Genomic DNA, 18,317 nt, shown 5'->3' with positions numbered 1-18,317 from the left:
GTTTCGATTTCTTTTCATCGTCCAGTTAATCTTACAGTAAATACTTAACAGTACTTCACAAGTGCGCCTGTGAAAGCTTATGTTTGCTTGCTAAAAAGTAATTGAAAGTAGAAAAAAAACAGCATAGTGCAGAAGTAATACAATCAACGAACTCGGCCCAATGGAAGGACAAATCGACACGAAGTGCACGGGAAAGTGTGTATTCGATGATTCAAAAGATCCAATTGATTATAAAATCCCTAACAGGCAGCTGCCTTTAACAAAAAATGTAATCTCAAGGAAATTCACAATAACGACCGACAGTTTTGTGTCCTTATTGCCTCGCGTGTACACGGCTGTCTGTAGGCAACACCCAAATTTTGCAGCGATTCCAGAATCAGTTTTTCAGTACTACGCAGTACTTTTATTGTGGCATCGTTTCGCCAAACTACTTTCTGGTTCAAGTGTGAATGATTCGGGATTTATCAATGAAGTACTATTCCTGCTCAAATCCCGAAGTATGTTTCCTTCACCAATACTAACATATCTTCAGGGAATCGGGGACTTTTGTGATCCTGATGACTATAATCGACAATTCGATTTGCCAATGTTTCCAAGTAACGAAAAGATTGCTGGCGTTCGATACACATTTGGAAAGGTGAATGCCAAGACACATCATTTTTATGAAGCCTATCCAGCCCCTGGAATTGCAGCTCTGCGTATAATGGCTGACATTCAGTACACCAAAGATCCCTGCGAAGAAAACTTGTTCTGGGATTTACCAAATGGACTTCGTCCAGATGCGGTAGAATCTCATATAACATGTACTAAGCCAACTAAGAACCTTCTGGGTTGGGCACCTGCAATGCATTTAACCCCTGCACAACTGGAATTCGCACAATCACTGAACATAGGAAATGACTTTCTAGCAGAAGACTTCTCACATTTAGAACCCAAAATCTCAGGCCTGTTCAGAAAAATAAACTCATACCTTGACAGCTGCATGCAGTATTGCAAGTGTAGTTCCTATTGCTTAATCGGCTCAGGAAGAGGGTCACTAATCCAAGGATTGTTTGTTGCAAAATGTGATAAAACCTACAAGTTTGATAGGTCTGTTATGTACTGTGATGGAACGATATCTATTAATTCGCAGTATAAACTAAGTGAAAAACTGATAGTAGGTACAGCGGTTTCAGGATACCGGATGTGTAAAGAACCAATTTGCGGCAAGCATTGTTGGTGTTGCTATGATTTTGACGAATATGAAAAAGTTCCTGAATCTTGGATTCGTTCTCGAAACCAGGTATTCACATTTGGCAGTGTTGGAAAATTGAATGAAAATTTATACGTCACAGCTGCTATTTCCAAGAGAATTCTACAAAATGAGGCCATTCTACATACTATGAAATGCAATGCGGTGAATTGGAATATTTATCATTAATAAGACCTATGATTGTAATTGTAACGGTATCTGGATGAAGTTGGGAAATTTAATTTCTGTTAATTTGTCACGACATTGACAGATACATTTCCATACGCAAATTAACTGCTAGGCATAAAAAAAGAGACCAAAATATTTCCTAAACTTTTTTCACTGATTGTATCGAGAATTGTATGTACCAAGAACTACAATCTTTTGATGTTTAAAATAAATAACAGATTTTCCATTAATATTTTAACGAAATGTGTATATGTTGCTCTTGAATGTATGAACTTATTTGCCTTTATTTCATCCTGTTGTAAGCTGGGGAGTGATGCCTTAATTCCTCGAAATGTTTAGTATAGTCAATTTGTTAAAAGAAATACGAAAACGTTGATGTTCCAAATTCAGGGATCATTGTCATAATGGTACCGTGTCGTACTTCATATTTATGAGATTTAAAATTTACAAAAAATGATGGCCATTTTGCTGCGGGAAACTTGTATTTTTCTTCGTGTGAATAACGGTGCTTGGATCTGAATATTATCTGTAATCCAACTCCGATTGTAGCTTGTAGCTCCAATATCATAAATACGTTGACGAGAGAATTTCTATGAACGGTACGTCATGAAATTACCAGGCGAGGGAAACGGTCGGTAACGTAGATTTTGGCCATATCTGAAGGTGAAGTGAGTGACCTAAAATTCTAAAGCCATAGAGTTGTGATATCTCGGATGGCGACTCCACCTGTCGTTTGTGGATGAAAATAAGTCTCCGCTCGTAGACGTCGAGGTTCATCTCTGGCAGCGAATGCATAAATCTCATTTCGCGCACGGTATCCGTGCTCCTTGCCTTGCCAAAGGCATGTGCCCATGCCCAACCGCATTGGGAAATTTCGAGCAGACGACGGTCGTCGAAATCGCGTTGTGAAAATGAGTAGTAAAATTTAAATATGTAGAATATATACCTTAAACGAAGATTCATATCCCCTCGTTCGCATGTCACCTTAATTTACATTTATTATATAATATTTGCCTCTAAAATTTCACGGTGTGTGTGTGAAAAGGAATCCAGTATTTCATCCACCAGCAGCGCCATCGACGACAAAAGTAGCCGCGCTCGATCGGAGCAGACTGTAAGTGAAAAATCACTGTCAACTAAATTCACGCATTAGAAATGATGTTCGGATAAATCACGTGGTACGTTTCGAACGATATGTCAAATCTCGCTGCGATACTAGACCATATCTAAACGACGTCTTGGCCTTCTATGTTTCCGGTTAGTACGATTAACGTAGTCGCTGCACTGACTTTATGCTTACCGCTTGACGTACGGCAAACCTACACTCAACCTGCAGGCTGCCACGTTGGAAATTCAAACGCGATAAAAGACGGGAACAGTTTTTCGTCCTTTTTTCATCACAATTACGACTAATGCAATATTAAATTTCTTTATAAAAAAAAGTTACAGTGCCAAACATATATTACATACACGGGTAAATCGTTAACTGCGAGAAGAAAAAATGTCGGTGGACATTGTCTCGCGGGAAATTTGAACGAATGTTGAAGCGTACATTGTTTATTTATAAGTATTCGATTAGAAAAAAAGGCCGCGAGACGATCCGCTGAAGAGACTTTTATACACCTCGAGGTTGTGCACCGCCTACGCAAGAATCGATAAATGAATGCAGTGTTAGGTTACAACTTGACAGTAATTTAGATTCACGATTCTGTATCACAGTAGCCGCGTTCGAGTCAATTTTATCGCAGAGATCGAGGCGTTAGCATTAATTGACAATTAAACAGAGGCAATAAATTAGCCTTGAAATCTATTTTACAACGCCGTTCCATCATCATTGCTGTATACCTAAGCGTCGTTCATTAAATACACATGGAAATTGGCCTTAACTCGACACCCCATTTACCGTGTGCAACGGTTAGGGGAAAACGTGGCGAACTATTATTACTCTGCATATAACAAATCGATTATCATTTTGCCTCATTATTTCTTACAATTATTCACCTCGGAACATTCCACACGGATCATATTTTATGCGAATCTGCAAATATTATTCATGCGAATTCTTTACAGTGTCAAAATAACACGCCCCAATCATATTGTGTTGATAAATCTGAAACCGCTTTGTGAATAGAGTTTGAAATAAACTCTACATTTCGACAACATGGTGTATATACTTTAACCAACATCATGGATTACGCACAGATTGGTATTGCATGTCGATACACCGACTTGGGAAATGTTTATATCATTACAGGCGGCGAAGCATCAACTGCAGTCCAAAGTTCTGAAAAGTTACGCAAGAATGAACAGTACAACTATTTCATTGGCTAACATAATTAATACAAGCAATTGAAGACATTTTACGCATTTAATATTTTCATCGTAATTAAGTTGACAAACAACGTACATAGTTTGCACTTCTATTCATTTTATTTCGCGTTCTCTTTCCTCCTTTCCTTTCACTCTGCGCAGTTGTACTTTGACTCTCGCGCAACCGTACAGATGAACAACATCATAGTTTTAGTAGTTGGCGAACTTTTCCCTACGTGTAATAGCATATGCCCTACGGGTGTGTGGTCAGAAGCGGGAACATGATAGCCTTTGGCTACTTGGAACAGATCCGTTTAAAGCTAATCGATCGAATACTAATTGAATCGATCGTATAAGATTTTCTTTCCTCTTTCCTTTTTCCCTGGAGCAACGACTTTTTCTTTATTGAAGAACACCGTTGATCCCCATCTCGAATTAATTTCAAATCGAAAAGAGAGAATTTTCAATCGTCATGAACAAGGTCGCGTCATTCTCTTTCCTCGGCGTTTTATATTTATTTATTTATTTTTTGTGCTGTATACAAATAAAATTTTATCTGCTTCGCAGCTGAATAAATAATTGACGAAGACGAATAAAGGTTACGAAAACTTGACACAGATACTCTGCAGCATATTTTTTAATTTGACTTCCTCGTTAAACTAACCGAATGAAAAAACGATTTGTAAAATTTATACCAAATGAATAAAATGAGAATAAAACCACATAGGTCTTGCTATTTATTCATCATATATCCTTTGTTTCATATAACCAAATAGTTTCAAATTACTTTAGGAGTATTCTAAATCTGGCACGGATCAAAAGTTTCTAATTACATCACAGATATCGATTGTATCAAAAGAATCTTAATGAAACATGAAAAAAATGGTGGTAGGCGCACCTTCAGCGATAATTAATTGTCAGAAGTTTGATACATTTGTGATATCATTCGATATCACGATAGAGAGAAATCATCATCACCTACACATCGGAATCGAGAAGAGGGATCGATCGTTAGTACATATATAAGGAAGAATACCGAAAACGTAAGTGCAATGGCCAAGTTTACTTCGCTAAAGTAACAGTAAATGCCAAAACAGTTATATGTTGACTGGACGGTATAAAAAAAAAAAAAAAAAAAAAAAAAAAAAAAAAAAAAAAAAAAAAAAAAAAAAAAACGTGAAACTTTTTGCTTTACTGCGCGTGATTTTAATCCAAAGCTAAATTATACATTGATAATTATAGATTAGGCGCATATAAGTATATACACTTGAAATGAGTGGTGAAAAATTGTACCGAATGCCAATCGGTGTCGGGCAAAGTTTAATCCACGTTTATAGGCGCGTCTCGTACGTGTGTATGGATATAGAAATATGGTAGCGCAGCTGTTATCACAAACCTGATAAAACACAACTTCCGTTTTATCTTCACATGTACATGAGAAAACGAGCCCCCCTCTATATACAAGTAATCCGCATCGACTGAATACATCGACCTTAGAAAAGTGGAGAAAAAAAATTAAAAACTATATTTATTTACTCCGAATTTCAATTTCACCGTCAAGATCCGTGAGGGATTCGGGCCAGAAAAAAAACCGCAAGAATTTGCTGTCGGAAATAGAGCACGCACCAAACTCACCGAAAGGTTAACAATTCCCGATAATCGCTTAGTTCATTCATGATCCCGACTAACATTTCGGCACAGAAGTTAAACCTGAACGATTTACTAAAACGGGCGTGCCTCATAAATCATACACAGGTGCGCAATGTTCCTATAGTATTGTACGTATACGTATGAAATATCGGTGACTATATGGAGAAAAATCTAAGTTTAGAATTTGGCCTCGCGAAACTCACGTGTTGTGCCAATCTGAGCTGAGGTCAAAACGAATCGATATATGCATATCTATTGTACGTATACCTGGGATAATTAAGTCAGATAAAAATTACGGTTCAGTTTGTGAAAAACCTTTCGCGTCAACGGATCTCAAAATTACGTCCGTCGGTTTCTATAATACGTGTCCTTAATTTTAATCGGCGAGTGTTTCGTTTTTTTCCTCATCTCTTCCGCGATCTTTTTCTGAAACGTATTACGATTTCGTTTTTCACATCCATCGGCCGATTTTACGTTGTGTTTGTTCTTCTGGAACCGTTGGGTTGTTTAAACCCACCAAAGTTGATAAATGGATGCAACTTTTCGCGTGGGAAAAACAGTGTTTCTTCGTATTAGTTATGAAAGAAGCTTTAGTTAGAATGGTTATCAGTGATTGAAATTTTTCACGGATCTACATGTGAACGAGAAAAAACTCGAGGATAATTCTCGTAAGCGTAGATACTTCGAACACTTCCTGATTCGTATACAAATCGTCATGTTGCAACGCAAAGGGAGTGCTTGGCAATATTTTGCTTTCAATCCGGCTGGAACAGGTACGAATTCAAATTACATAAAAAATAAATCAGATACTCCGTGGAGTTTCTTTCTGAATTTGATAAAAATATATTTTATATATTTGGGTAATAAAATTATTATATTTGTGATGAAAAATTAATGCACGCTACGATTCAAGCTTAAGGCTAAACGAAATCGATTTTTTGTCAGAGTAACGCGAAATTTAATTACAATACCGGTTGTTATATCCTTCGAGTGAAATGATTTTTTACTTTTTCTTCTCAAACATGAAAAAAGAAAAACCTGACTGAATTTTTACCAGCTGCAAGTATCTGCGATAATCAAACAAAGCACGTGTCCACGTCACTTTAAATTATTTCCAATATTGTGCATTGATATCGACGTGGCAGAAATTCAAACGTATTACGGTAAGGAACAAGTTCCTTCGTCTTTTTCTCTGCGAGTTTTCCTCCTTCCGTTACCGATTCTCTATCTTCTTTACGAAATCGAAAGTTTCACGGCATGCTCAACACAGTCTTTAGGTCGTAATATTGTGTCTCGTAGTCGCGACCGTGACCGCTTACTAAAATAACTCGAATGAATTCACGGGCTTAAAGATTTTTCATTTGCCTGGATTTAGAATAAAACAAAATAAAAATAGTTATAGTCGAGAATTCTCGCGTGATATTAAGTATTATCTTTTATTTCTTCGCTCTACATCTTCCTTGTGAACTAAAATATTTCTTATTTCTTAATCTGATATTAAACGTTGATATACCGCAAAGAGATGACAAAAATAATAACAATTATAAATCCAACTTATCGATAAATTAATTGGTTCATTATCGACGTTCGTAATATATGAGGTATATATGAGGTATTCCATGCCAACTAAGAGGACATTTTCCCTGACCTCCGCCAATTTGCTTCATTATTTTTTATATGATTCTACAACCTGAGAAAAGCAGTCACCTTTTTTTTCAGATATTTCGTTCCAACCATTCTTTTTTAAGAAATGTTACAAACCCTTTTATGGTCCTAAAAAAACGCCATTTATTATTTTTTTTACAAAAATTAACATAATTTCTAGGTCCTAAAACAAACATTTTGAGCCATAGTTTAGAGTGGAGAATTGATTTTTTGTATTTTTTAAATAATTTTTTAGAGGAATAATTTTTTTTATTTTGTACGTATACAAAACATATGTTATGTTTGTAACATTTTTTAAAAAAGAATGGTTGGCATGAAAAATCTGAAAAAAATGGTGAGTTCTTTTTTTAGGTTGTAGAATCATATAAAAAATAATGAAGCAAATTGGCGGGAGTCAGGGAAAATGTCCTCTCAGTTGGCATGGAATACCTCATATGTATAAAATTTGCCAACAAGTGTAGTGACTTATCTGAAAACACGAAGTTAATACAGTACATACGGAATATTGCCACACGTTTGTTTACATATCCACTGTAATAAAATGACAAAATGCATCTTTCGAAATTAGGGGCTTCCTCGATATTATCATGCATCAACAACTAGCTGATACATTCCGCGTTGTTCTTTATCAAAGGTCGACCGGGTTGACATCTCGTTGATGAAACTTACGACTAATATCAGTATCACTGGCATTTACGTATTTAAAGAAGTAAACGAATATATTTCGGTGCCGTTATTGCACTATTGTATATATACTAATTACCGTTTTCCAACTAGACATGATTTATCATCATTAGTAGAACTATTTTTATTATTATTTTTATTCTCGATTGTTATCGATTTGAAGAATTCTTTAATAGAAAACTGTGCAACATCCTCTAATGTATTGTATAGAAAATATACGGGAAACGAATCTATCGACATTATCGCGTTTTGGGCGCGACAGCGGTGTTACGAAACCTTGAGCCAAATATGTATAATTACATGGAATGGGCATAAAAATCGAATAAGACATGCGATGTAAAAATACGAATAAAAAATGTATGCATGCATCAACTGTTTACCAAGACGAGAACCGGTTTCTTCTACGGTACGAAGTTATCAGGGGTCAACGTGTAATCCAATGTATATTATACCTTTAAAAGCGTTACAAAGAACTTCAATACCTTATCAGTAATTATAATTTCTCGAACTCTATACGCATGCACGCATTCACGCATTGGAGTAAAGCGTTCGCCGTCAACTTCGAATTTTCTTGATCTTTCTTATCTCCTTTCTTTAACTCTAATATCTCGATATCATCAAACATATGACGAACTATTTGTTCGTTCACATTTTCTCTAGAGACACGCAGTCTCGGTTCATCCAACAAGCGACTTTCAGAGGTACAAAACATCGGCCAAAGTCGCGAGGTGCAGTTGAAAACTACGCTCGACGATAACGAATACGTCACACCTCCGCGTGAGGTCATCTTCACATATATATATATATATATATACGGCTAAATCACGTACGAAGCAAAGTATTCTAGCTCCCTTATTCTTTCTCCTTTCTCAACATACAAAGTTTGATTCTTATACGCCTTATGCTGCAGTTCTTGCCTGAATACATACAATTTTACACCGTTAACTCTAATTCGTTACCCGATACTTTCCACTTCAGTACCATATTATTTCCCCCCCCCCCGTATCGCACTTTCAAAACATACATAGTATGCTTATAAATATACCCTGGACCAACTTTCAAGATTTCCTTGTTGCCCAGGAGCGGTTTATGCTATGTGTGCATAGTATGCATCGCGCAGTGACTCACCCATAAATGATTTCTGGTATGAATTGCGCGACGTGGTGGTGAGGTGTGGTGAGGTAAGGTGAGAGGGGGGAGGGGGGGGGGGGGGGGAGGAGGACGAGGCGACACGTTTCGCGGCCATAGAAGCGATCGCGTTTGTATTATTACGCATACGGTGCAGCACTCGCTTCTTGCTTACGATTAAGCGTTTTGCTACTCGCTACTCGCCTCCCGCCTCCCGCGGCCTTCGCGCGCGTAGCCGTTCTCTCTCGACACACAGACACGCGCACACATTGGCGCGAGCTGGCCGGACGGTGACGAGCCCCTTTGGCGGGCCAATCGTAAGCTCGTATTTCGATTACGTCATCATTTCCCCATCTCCAGCTCTGGTTTCAAATAGCCGAGAGCGCAGAACGACGAACCATTCCCTGACATTCCATCGTTCGTGACGTTCGTGACCACATCTATTGTATACACATGCGCGCGGGTTGTACAGATAGATGTGTACATGCTATATATATATATATATGTGCAAATACGTGAATTGTTAATTTTTCGAAATTGTTGAATATATAATATTCTTCCCTCGTAACGTAAATACAGGTAAATATTTTGTTTTTTTTTATTTAAAATTTTTCTTATAAATTGTAACCGTTAAACTTGGTTTATTAATTTTTAACGTAGAAACCTAACGAGAATGTACTTTCTTTATTTTTACGCACATTACTGAGTAAATTATAAAATATACAATAAATTTCAAAACTATGAGAATAATCGGTGATTAAGGGTATAAAGAGGAAATAAATAAGTCGATGTAAAGAATTGAATAACGTTTGTATTAAAATCGCCTAATTTATCGAAAATACGATGAATAAATAGTATCTTAAACATCGAAGCTGGATATGAAAACCGGTAAGCGTGTTTGTACAGAACCGTAAATTTTATTCATGAATATAACAATACGATAATGTATTTAAATTCGCATCTATTGTTAGACAAGGCTTTTCTCGAATTATTTTTTCTTGTTTATCCTCATATTCATAGCTCTTAAGAAACGATTAGTTAATTAATTTGAAAAGATATCAAATCTTCGTCAAGCCGGAACAAACGTTTTTTTCCTTGAAAGTGAGTCCTACTGAAGGAAAAGGTGCGCTGAATCATGATGCAGAAGATTCAAGACCGATTATGATTAATGGTAAAGAAAATTAAATTGGTACGTTATAACTATATCGTATGATTACAGAAGCGATGCCTGCGACGACAAAAAGAACCGGACCTCTCATCGGAGTAATAGATGTGGGCACAAGGACCGTGAGATTTGTGGTAAAAAATTGGAAAAAAAAACATACCAGTAACGACTATTTCCTATAATGCAATATAATATACGTAGATATACATTAGGTCCAAAGAAGAACGACTTTCTTTTTTTTCAAAATCACACAATACTAGAAATATTGCGGATTTTTTTAGTAAAGCATTTCAACCACTATAAAATAATGTCATTCGATTAATTTTCAACTCTAGCAAATTTATTTTCTAATTGTTACAAGTAATAATATGTAATATATGTAATTCCACTTTAAAGGCACGTTTTTTTTTCTTTTTTTTTTTTTTTATCAAAAAATGAATTTGCTCGAGTTGAAAATCAATTGAATGACGTGATTTTATAGTGGTTGAAATGCTTTATAAAAAAAAAAAACCACAAAATTTAGTGATGATTCTAAGAAATTTTCGCTTTTAATCTCGAAGAAAGTAAATTTTTACATGATTTCAACTTTAACCTTGAATAGCTGTCGAAAGACTTGAGTCATCGAAAAATTGTAAGAGACCTTTTTTGTAGAGCATTCGATTCCCTACAAAAATTTATATCGAAAATTTATGTGCATTGCCTCGTTACTGAGTTACAAAATTCAGAATGAATCTAAAATTATTTTCGCGTCTTAAAAAAAATTAAAAATTGCGTTCAGGAACCACTAAATGTCATTAACGTCTCAAGTTTTCACAGGCGTCTTATTTCCTCTCCCTGCAACTATTAAACGTGTGAATTTGAAAAAAAATAATACTGGATTTTTTGGACCAGTCTAATTATATACATATTAGTGTCTAACATGAAAAAACAATCTTCTCACGTACGATCGCGCTACTAGGAATTTATGCTTGTAATAAAAAAAAAAAAAAAACAGTTGTCACGTTCAAGTTCACGTTAATTTGTTTAAAATCTTAATATTAATACGAGGCTTAGCAGTATTTTTATTTATTCGTTTTTATTTTTTTTTTTCTCTTCAATTTCGGCGTTTTTGTTTCATCGACTTCCGACGTATCAGAAACATTGATTCAGCACATTATGGAACGAGCAAATACAAGGAATGCTGAGGTTATTGCTCGGTGTATGTCCTATATATTTTATACTGCACACAGGGTCACGGCTTTCATAATCCGGTGAAACGACACGCAAATGTAGCTTGTAAATAAGCTAGGCAATCTTACGTGTGATATATTTTTCAAACCGGTCAATCTGCTAAACGAGAGCCTAATTCATGCGATGTAATGCTCGTAATACTTAATAATTGTTCTTATTGCTCCGAGGTACTAATTTTATTATTTGCTCGCGGTGTAACCATATGACATTATCTGATCGTTCATTACCAATAAACTGTATTATATACGGTAACGTGTAATAACAACTTTGGCACTGACAAGCAATTTCACAATTACCGTGGGTGTGAATTCAAAATATGCTTTCACATAATGCCAATGAAATCGTCTGGCAACGACGTAACTTAAAATTTCCATCAAAAGTAAAAATTAATTTCTCTTCCCCCGCTTAATACATTCCACAACGAACTGATACTAATTGCGCTCAATTTGAACCATAAAATCTATACACCGTAAAAGCGACCGGTAATATTTACAACCTGGCATAAAGTAATAATTATTTCCAAAATATTCCGCGCGTCTTATCTCTGGCTGGTTGTGCGGATTAGGATTATTATCAGCGGCGGTATAAACAGGCTTGTATGTTATTAGCAAGTGATGTATAGATGTATCTATACGTATAGCATACCTCGAGAACTCGGCGGCAGGTAGTGTTACATATCTAATCGCCTAATATCGAAAAATTTTAGCAAGACCTTAAAGATCACCCCGGCAACAGCGTAAAGTTTAGCGACTGTAAGTATTTGATCCGATCAGGCCTTAACCCTTCGAGTCACACATTATTGTGCTGAGTCAACTTTTCTAACAAGATGTTAGTCTACAGTTTTTATCTCGGGAGTACCGCTCCGTGATTTTTGCGGTCGCTGAATACTAATCTGAAATCGGATTTCAAAACTTCAAGATGATGGATCCAATACGGCGGACGAAAATTTCAAATTCGATCGAATACGGTCAAAAAACTCTGTGCAGGAGTTTTCGGGGTCGCTGATTGGATTCACCATACTGAATTTTCAAAATCTGAAAATCCGTAAAGAAATATGTTTTCAAAGTTCTCCAAATACACAAAAAATGGATATAAAATAGGCGGTAAGTATACTTTCCACTATGACTCAAAGGGTTGAGCCAAACTAGCGTGTTTTTGGTCCCCGATAGGATGCAACGGTGCTGTAGATTCGAAATTAACCTAAAGTAATCGGTGAGATCCTGTAAAATATGGTGGAACCTTATTTCTCAAATTCGATGCACTTCTTAGGTATTCAATGCCAAACACGTGGCCGAAGTAACATCCCATCAGATAGACATAGAGCAGCACAGCCCGCAAGAAGGATGGGTGGAACAGGACCCGAAGGAAATACTATTCGCTGTAAAGGCCTGCGTGAAGGAAGTGTTGAGAAAATTCGAAGGGCTGGGTCTTTTCGTGACGGACATAGTCACGATTGGCGTAACGAATCAGCGGGAAACGATCGTCGCTTGGGACGGAACAACCGGCGAGCCTCTCTACAACGCGATAGGTTAGCAAAATGGTTTTAAAATTTGACTAAAGCGTTGCCAATATCTAATCGACGCGGTTCCTCCACCCTCTTTTTCAGTCTGGTCAGACATCAGGGCGGCCGCTACCGTGGACCAAATCATCGCCAAGTTTCCAGACCAGAGTAAAAACCACCTTAAATCGCTCTGTGGTTTGCCGGTGAGTCCATATTTCTCTGCGCTTAAAATAAGGTGGCTAAAAGACAACGTGCCGACAGTATGGAAAGCGATGCGGGAGCGAAGATGCAAGGTCGGAACCGTCGACACCTGGGTGATCTGGGTAAGCGATTTACAGACAGGGAATTCGGAAACGACGATCGACATTCCTCCTCTAATTCGCTATTCGCGATGCCCTTACAGAATCTGACCGGCGGCAAGGACGGGGGACTCTACATAACCGACGTCACGAACGCCTCGAGGACGATGCTGATGAACATCGAGACCCTCTCCTGGGACCCGACCCTCTGCAGATACTTCGACATCCCGATGAAACTCTTGCCGGACATCAAAAGCAGCTCGGAAATATACGGGAAGGTAGCGGTTGGACCGTTGAGGGGCATCACTATATCCGGGGTGATTATTATTGTGTTTCGCTATTTGGTTCAACTTCGAGTTTTTGATGAAAGAGAAAAAAAAAAATAACAACGAAGCATACAAAAACTTGAGATCAGGATTGAATTTCATCAATTGTGAATAGATACTTTCGCCAAACGTTTGCAAAGCTGACGAAGAATTAAAACATGAGTCTCGGCGAAAACCTTTGAAATTTTCAATCCTCAAATCACTTTTTGAAATCCGATATACCGGTGTCAACTTTCTGGACACTGCAGCGTCTCGTTGACTGATGTTTTTCTCTCTACCGTTTCTCTTTTATCTTCAGATACTCGGCAACCAGCAATCTGCTCTGGTGGGTCAAAACTGCCTACGACAAGGCCAGGCCAAGAATACGTACAGAAGCGGGTGCTTCTTACTCTGTAACACGGGAACAACGGTTCGTCTTTACGGTCAATTATTCAAGTTGTAGAGTTGTGCAATAACTTGTCGGAAGTTTCTTCTCGCAGGCTGTTCAATGAAATTACAGTAACAAAGCGAAACAATAAAAAAAAAAAGAAATACAATTATTATACAAAGTCTTTGTTTCAGAGGGTTCAATCATCTCACGGTCTGGTAACCACTCTTGCTTATCAATTTGGTCCCAACAGTCCGGCTGTTTACGCGCTGGAAGGTTCGGTCGCTGTAGCCGGGGCGGCAATAAAATGGCTTCGAGACAACATCAAGTTGATTGATGACGTTAAAGAGAGCGAAGATTTGGCGCAGAGCGTTTTCAGCACGGGAGATGTGTACTTCGTCCCTGCATTTTCCGGCCTCTACGCCCCTTACTGGAGGAAAGACGCCAGAGGGTATTAAACGTTTCATCAGAATGTTTGTTTTTAACCGCGGTGAAATAACTGACTTTCTCTCGTTTCAAAAGTATTATTTGCGGTCTTACCGCCTTCACGACGAAGCAGCACATTATCAGAGCCGCATTAGAAGCTGTTTGCTTCCAAACGAGGGATATCCTTGAGGCAATGCACAAGGACTGTGGTTTCCCGCTGACAAAATTAAACACAGATGGAAAGATGACGACCAATAACTTGCTGATGCAACTGCAAGCCGATCTATGCGGCACTCCAGTCTGTGAGTAATTATTCGAACGGTGAAGAGTTTTTTTTTTAAACCTTCCACGAGATCGTTCCGTGTTTTTCGCAACAGTTTTTTAAAGAGGACGCTGATAAGGTTAGACAAGATCGGGGGGGAAAAACTGTTAACGTTGAGTAAAAATACGTATGTGCACAGGTTGGACGACGTTCAGTAAACGTTTTTGATATTTTTAGTCAGATCAACTGTGCCTGACATTACGGCGCTGGGTGTGGCGATGGCAGCGGGACATGCGGAAGGCATCGATGTTTGGGAGCTGGAAGGTGAAGAGGTAGAGACTGTTCCCACCGACACTTTTCTGCCTACGACAACGCCAGAAGGTGTGTTTGAACAACAGTGTTAAAAGTTAAACGGAAAAATATAAATCGTGAAAAAAAAATAAACAAGTAGTTGTTCAACCGAATAAACAACTTGTCCGCTCGACTATTGACGTGTAATTATTTGCAGAAAGAGACGCGAGATACACTAAGTGGAAAATGGCTGTTCAAAGAAGTCTGGGATGGTCGACGTCAAAGATGTCTGACCAGATGACAGGTAAAGTTACATCACCGAAAGAATTGAAATTGGAACGATTAGCGACCGCGAGTGAAAACGTACTCAGCAATCCTCCGTGTCCTGCTTAAGATATTGGAGCATGCGGAGCCTGTACAGTAGATGTATTTTAGAGATTAGATTTACGTAGGTATTTCGTAAAGAGGTTCTTCAGTGCTAGTAATCATTCCTTTCTTTTCCCTGTCTGAGTTTTGTAAATAAATTTGTAAAAATTAAGCGCGTCCAATTGTCGGGACAAATTTGACATGCTTTGGATGTACTTCTGGAGGAGCGGATACTGTACGAGGTGTAAATTAATATTGTGACAAGATATCCGATGACATAGAGTACAGAAAGCTGTATCGCTATCAAAATGTGACTCCATTTTTTGCACAACTAACGTATAAGTTATGGACTATATTTTCTATCGATAATTTGATTTCTTGATGTACTTATAACTGTTTTACATGTGATGTCTTTGTTCGACTTCATTTCATTTCGTCAAATTACCTTTTTCTTCCGACGCTTTTCTCAAACCACGTTCTATTCTGAGCTATTCCGCAAACGCAATTAATTCGTCCCACTATCCCCTGTCATCCCCCGTAATATTTATCCCTGAACGTTCTGTAAAATAAATTAAATTTAGAAAAAAACGTAGCACATGCACTGTGTCCAACCGTGTACCCTGATCCAAGTAAGCCGTGAAAAGTGAAACGGATACGTAATAGTCATTTTTGTCCACAATTTTTTTGATCGTTGACTTTATCGTTGATTGTTGATTGTTCATTGTTGCATAGAACTTTTCGTAACGATTGTTGAACTCCTATAGTGGTTATTTGTTCGTATAAATAAAGTTACGATCGTAACTTATGTGATGTTGTACTTTAAGGTAGAAAACTACTGTGCTGTGATTGATAATAAAAATCAAATATTTACTAACTATATAAGTATGTCACATGTAAGGATACGTTTAAGTTTAAGCAAATATTGTAGGCTTGGTATAGAATCAATAATACGACACGCCTTTCGTGCTGCATGGTTCTACAAAAGATTTCTGCTTTACTTTTATTTCCTGCATTTTACAGTAGTTTTAGCGTATAGTTTGTCTATTCGATTCAAGGGTTCATGGGTATTTTCATATTCTCAATATTACGCTGAAAACATTAGGCTTGATTTTTCATACACTCAAACATGCAGCAAACTCAATGTTCTTGGGTGTGATTTTATTTTCGATATGACGTCGCTTTGTTGTGACGCGGGGTACGCCTAAAGCGAATGGACAAACTGTACAATAGAGGATTCAAATGGTTCAAATTTCAAATTTTTTCATCTCGCTTTTACCGATCTTAACAGTTAGACGTATACTTGCTTGTCTATTATCACTGATCGGCACAGTGAACCTCAACACCTAAATGGAAACATGGCGTCGGGAGGACAGAAGAGATAAAACTGTGTTTGAAAATAAAAAGTGAAAACGCTTTTCTGTTACGCAAGCACTAGGAAATTGGCTCATCGCTGCACTTGTTAGAATTCGATTACTGGCTGACCGAAGTTATTATAGGCTAAAGTCTCAAAGTGGCTCTTAGATAGAATGCATTATGGCCGTCATTGGCCTCAGTCCTCATCTACGATTGTCACTTGAAAATTTTCCATCGCGTTTTCTACTTTGCTGACGGAGCTGCAAACGCTAAACGAATACAAACAGAAAAAACCGCTTTGTTATTATATATTTAAGCACAATTTTACGAATCGAAAACGACAATGATTCTTGCTGTAAATTGCGCACCTTATACGGATAAGTCTGTAACCTGTACACGTTTTGTTCCAGATGAGCGGTACAAGATGCTGGCATCGATACCAGCGAGTTGGTTCCTATTGACGAGCTTTATCCTTCTTCGATTGAGTAAATATTTGGAAAATCGGTGACATCGAACCAACTGCGTCTGCAACGCGTAGCAGTTGAATTTAAAAAAAACGTAAAAGGTGGCGGGTAGCCTGTATATACATTATATAATTATAGTACCCAGTTAATCAAAAATTGTAGTAATAAGTACGAGGCAGCGGTGCCGGTCCATGGCCGCCATAACTGGACCACCTCCGAAATTCAATTCCCGTGTTCTATTAGTCGCTATACAAGTTTAGAAAGAATCAGGGTTCATTCCGTTCTCTATCACCTTCACAGTCAAAAATACCTCTGTGCTTCATTTTTTGGAACAATGATACGTCTTTAAAAGCTAGGAATTAAATCTTACAGCACATAACACCAAGACTCAATTTCTGTCGCGAGTGTGTGTTGGAATCAACATAAAAAAAAGGCGTATTCTCGAAACGTCGCGGCGTTGCGGTTGATGATGAAAACTATGGCAAGACTATCCAGTCAATTATTCTCAATGTTGCTGTTATTATTATCATCATCATCATCATCATCATACTAACAGTTCTTTTCCCAATTCGGATTTCCAGTGTTTAAAAATAATTCAACATAATTGATAAATATCGATATGCATGACACTGTTTCATTATTTTGTTTTTGGACCTCTTTATTTTTTAATTTTCCTCTACCCCAGTTCGACGTACAGTCACCTTGCTGACAATGAGTTTTAATAAGTACTAAATTACCGTGCTCTCTTAGCAATGATATTTTATTTTAGTGTCCGATTCTTACTATAATACGCAATGGCTTACTTAACAAACGTTCTCCGGAGCTAGTCAAAATTATGTGTAACATGACAACAGCGTATCACATGTCAAACACAAGTGTTTACGCGTGATTATTAAATGTATATACATATAGGTATGTATACGAATAAGAAAAAAGAACACATCGACGCGATGTGTTATGTGAATTCAGCTGTTATGTACAAATTACTGTTGATCGAGAATAAACGATAGTACAGTACAGGGGGAACGAATCTTACCCTCCCAAACCTCTAATTACCTATCTATAATCACTTTTCACAGACCTACTTTCAGTGAAAAGAATTATACATTTAAAAAAATATAAATTCAAATAATTTTTCCCCTCTTCCTTTCAATTTCCTCTCAAGCGGCATACGTAATTTACGAAGTCATGACCAAAATTTACGTTCACGCCGCGATGCCTATACTGCCCTGTGAAATATTTTCTATGATTTTTATTTTGTATTGAAAATCTATTCGTTATTTCCATTGATTTTGAATAATCCGTTTCCTTCGACCATGAACTCAATCAAGAGGATGGGGGAAAAATCAGTTTTTTATTATCGAACTCTTTAACATTTACCGTAGCGACCATGTCTGAATTTCAAACTGC

The 18,317-nt window shown here is 37.5% G+C and overlaps 1 protein-coding gene across 4 annotated transcripts; it reads left to right on the top strand.

Moving 5' to 3' along the window:
* Positions 1 to 2,202: 2,202 nt before the first annotated feature.
* Positions 2,203 to 17,931, top strand: LOC124305215 (glycerol kinase). Of its 4 annotated transcripts, none has more exons than XM_046764375.1 (11): positions 2,203 to 2,534; positions 10,077 to 10,156; positions 12,522 to 12,780; positions 12,859 to 13,076; positions 13,157 to 13,369; positions 13,677 to 13,787; positions 13,940 to 14,196; positions 14,268 to 14,473; positions 14,671 to 14,814; positions 14,942 to 15,028; positions 16,854 to 17,931. In XM_046764375.1, exons 2-11 carry the CDS (start codon positions 10,082 to 10,084, stop codon positions 16,949 to 16,951), a joined length of 1,668 nt encoding a protein of 555 aa, XP_046620331.1. In that variant the 5' UTR covers positions 2,203 to 2,534; positions 10,077 to 10,081; the 3' UTR covers positions 16,952 to 17,931. The 4 variants fall into 4 exon arrangements, with proteins under 4 accessions (XP_046620331.1, XP_046620328.1, XP_046620330.1 ...); XM_046764372.1 differs by lacking the exon at positions 2,203 to 2,534 and adding an exon at positions 5,709 to 6,153; XM_046764374.1 differs by lacking the exon at positions 2,203 to 2,534 and adding an exon at positions 9,174 to 9,436.
* The last annotated feature ends 386 nt before the right edge of the window (positions 17,932 to 18,317 follow it).

This window comes from Neodiprion virginianus, chromosome 5 (assembly GCF_021901495.1).
Source record: "Neodiprion virginianus isolate iyNeoVirg1 chromosome 5, iyNeoVirg1.1, whole genome shotgun sequence".
Taxonomy (NCBI): Eukaryota; Metazoa; Arthropoda; class Insecta; order Hymenoptera; family Diprionidae; genus Neodiprion; species Neodiprion virginianus.
The sequence above is the reverse complement of the archived record's forward strand: the minus strand, read 5'-3'. Positions and strand labels throughout refer to the sequence as shown.

Bases quoted from the DNA above. Each gene is read 5' to 3' on its own strand.
- LOC124305215 (XM_046764372.1), top strand. From the start codon at position 6,096: ATGTTGCAACGCAAAGGGAGTGCTTGGCAATATTTTGCTTTCAATCCG. The intron at 6,154-10,076 runs GTACGAATTCAA...GTATGATTACAG, and splicing joins TTTCAATCCGGCTGGAACAG to AAGCGATGCCTGCGACGACA. The intron at 14,474-14,670 runs GTGAGTAATTAT...TGATATTTTTAG, and splicing joins TCTATGCGGCACTCCAGTCT to TCAGATCAACTGTGCCTGAC.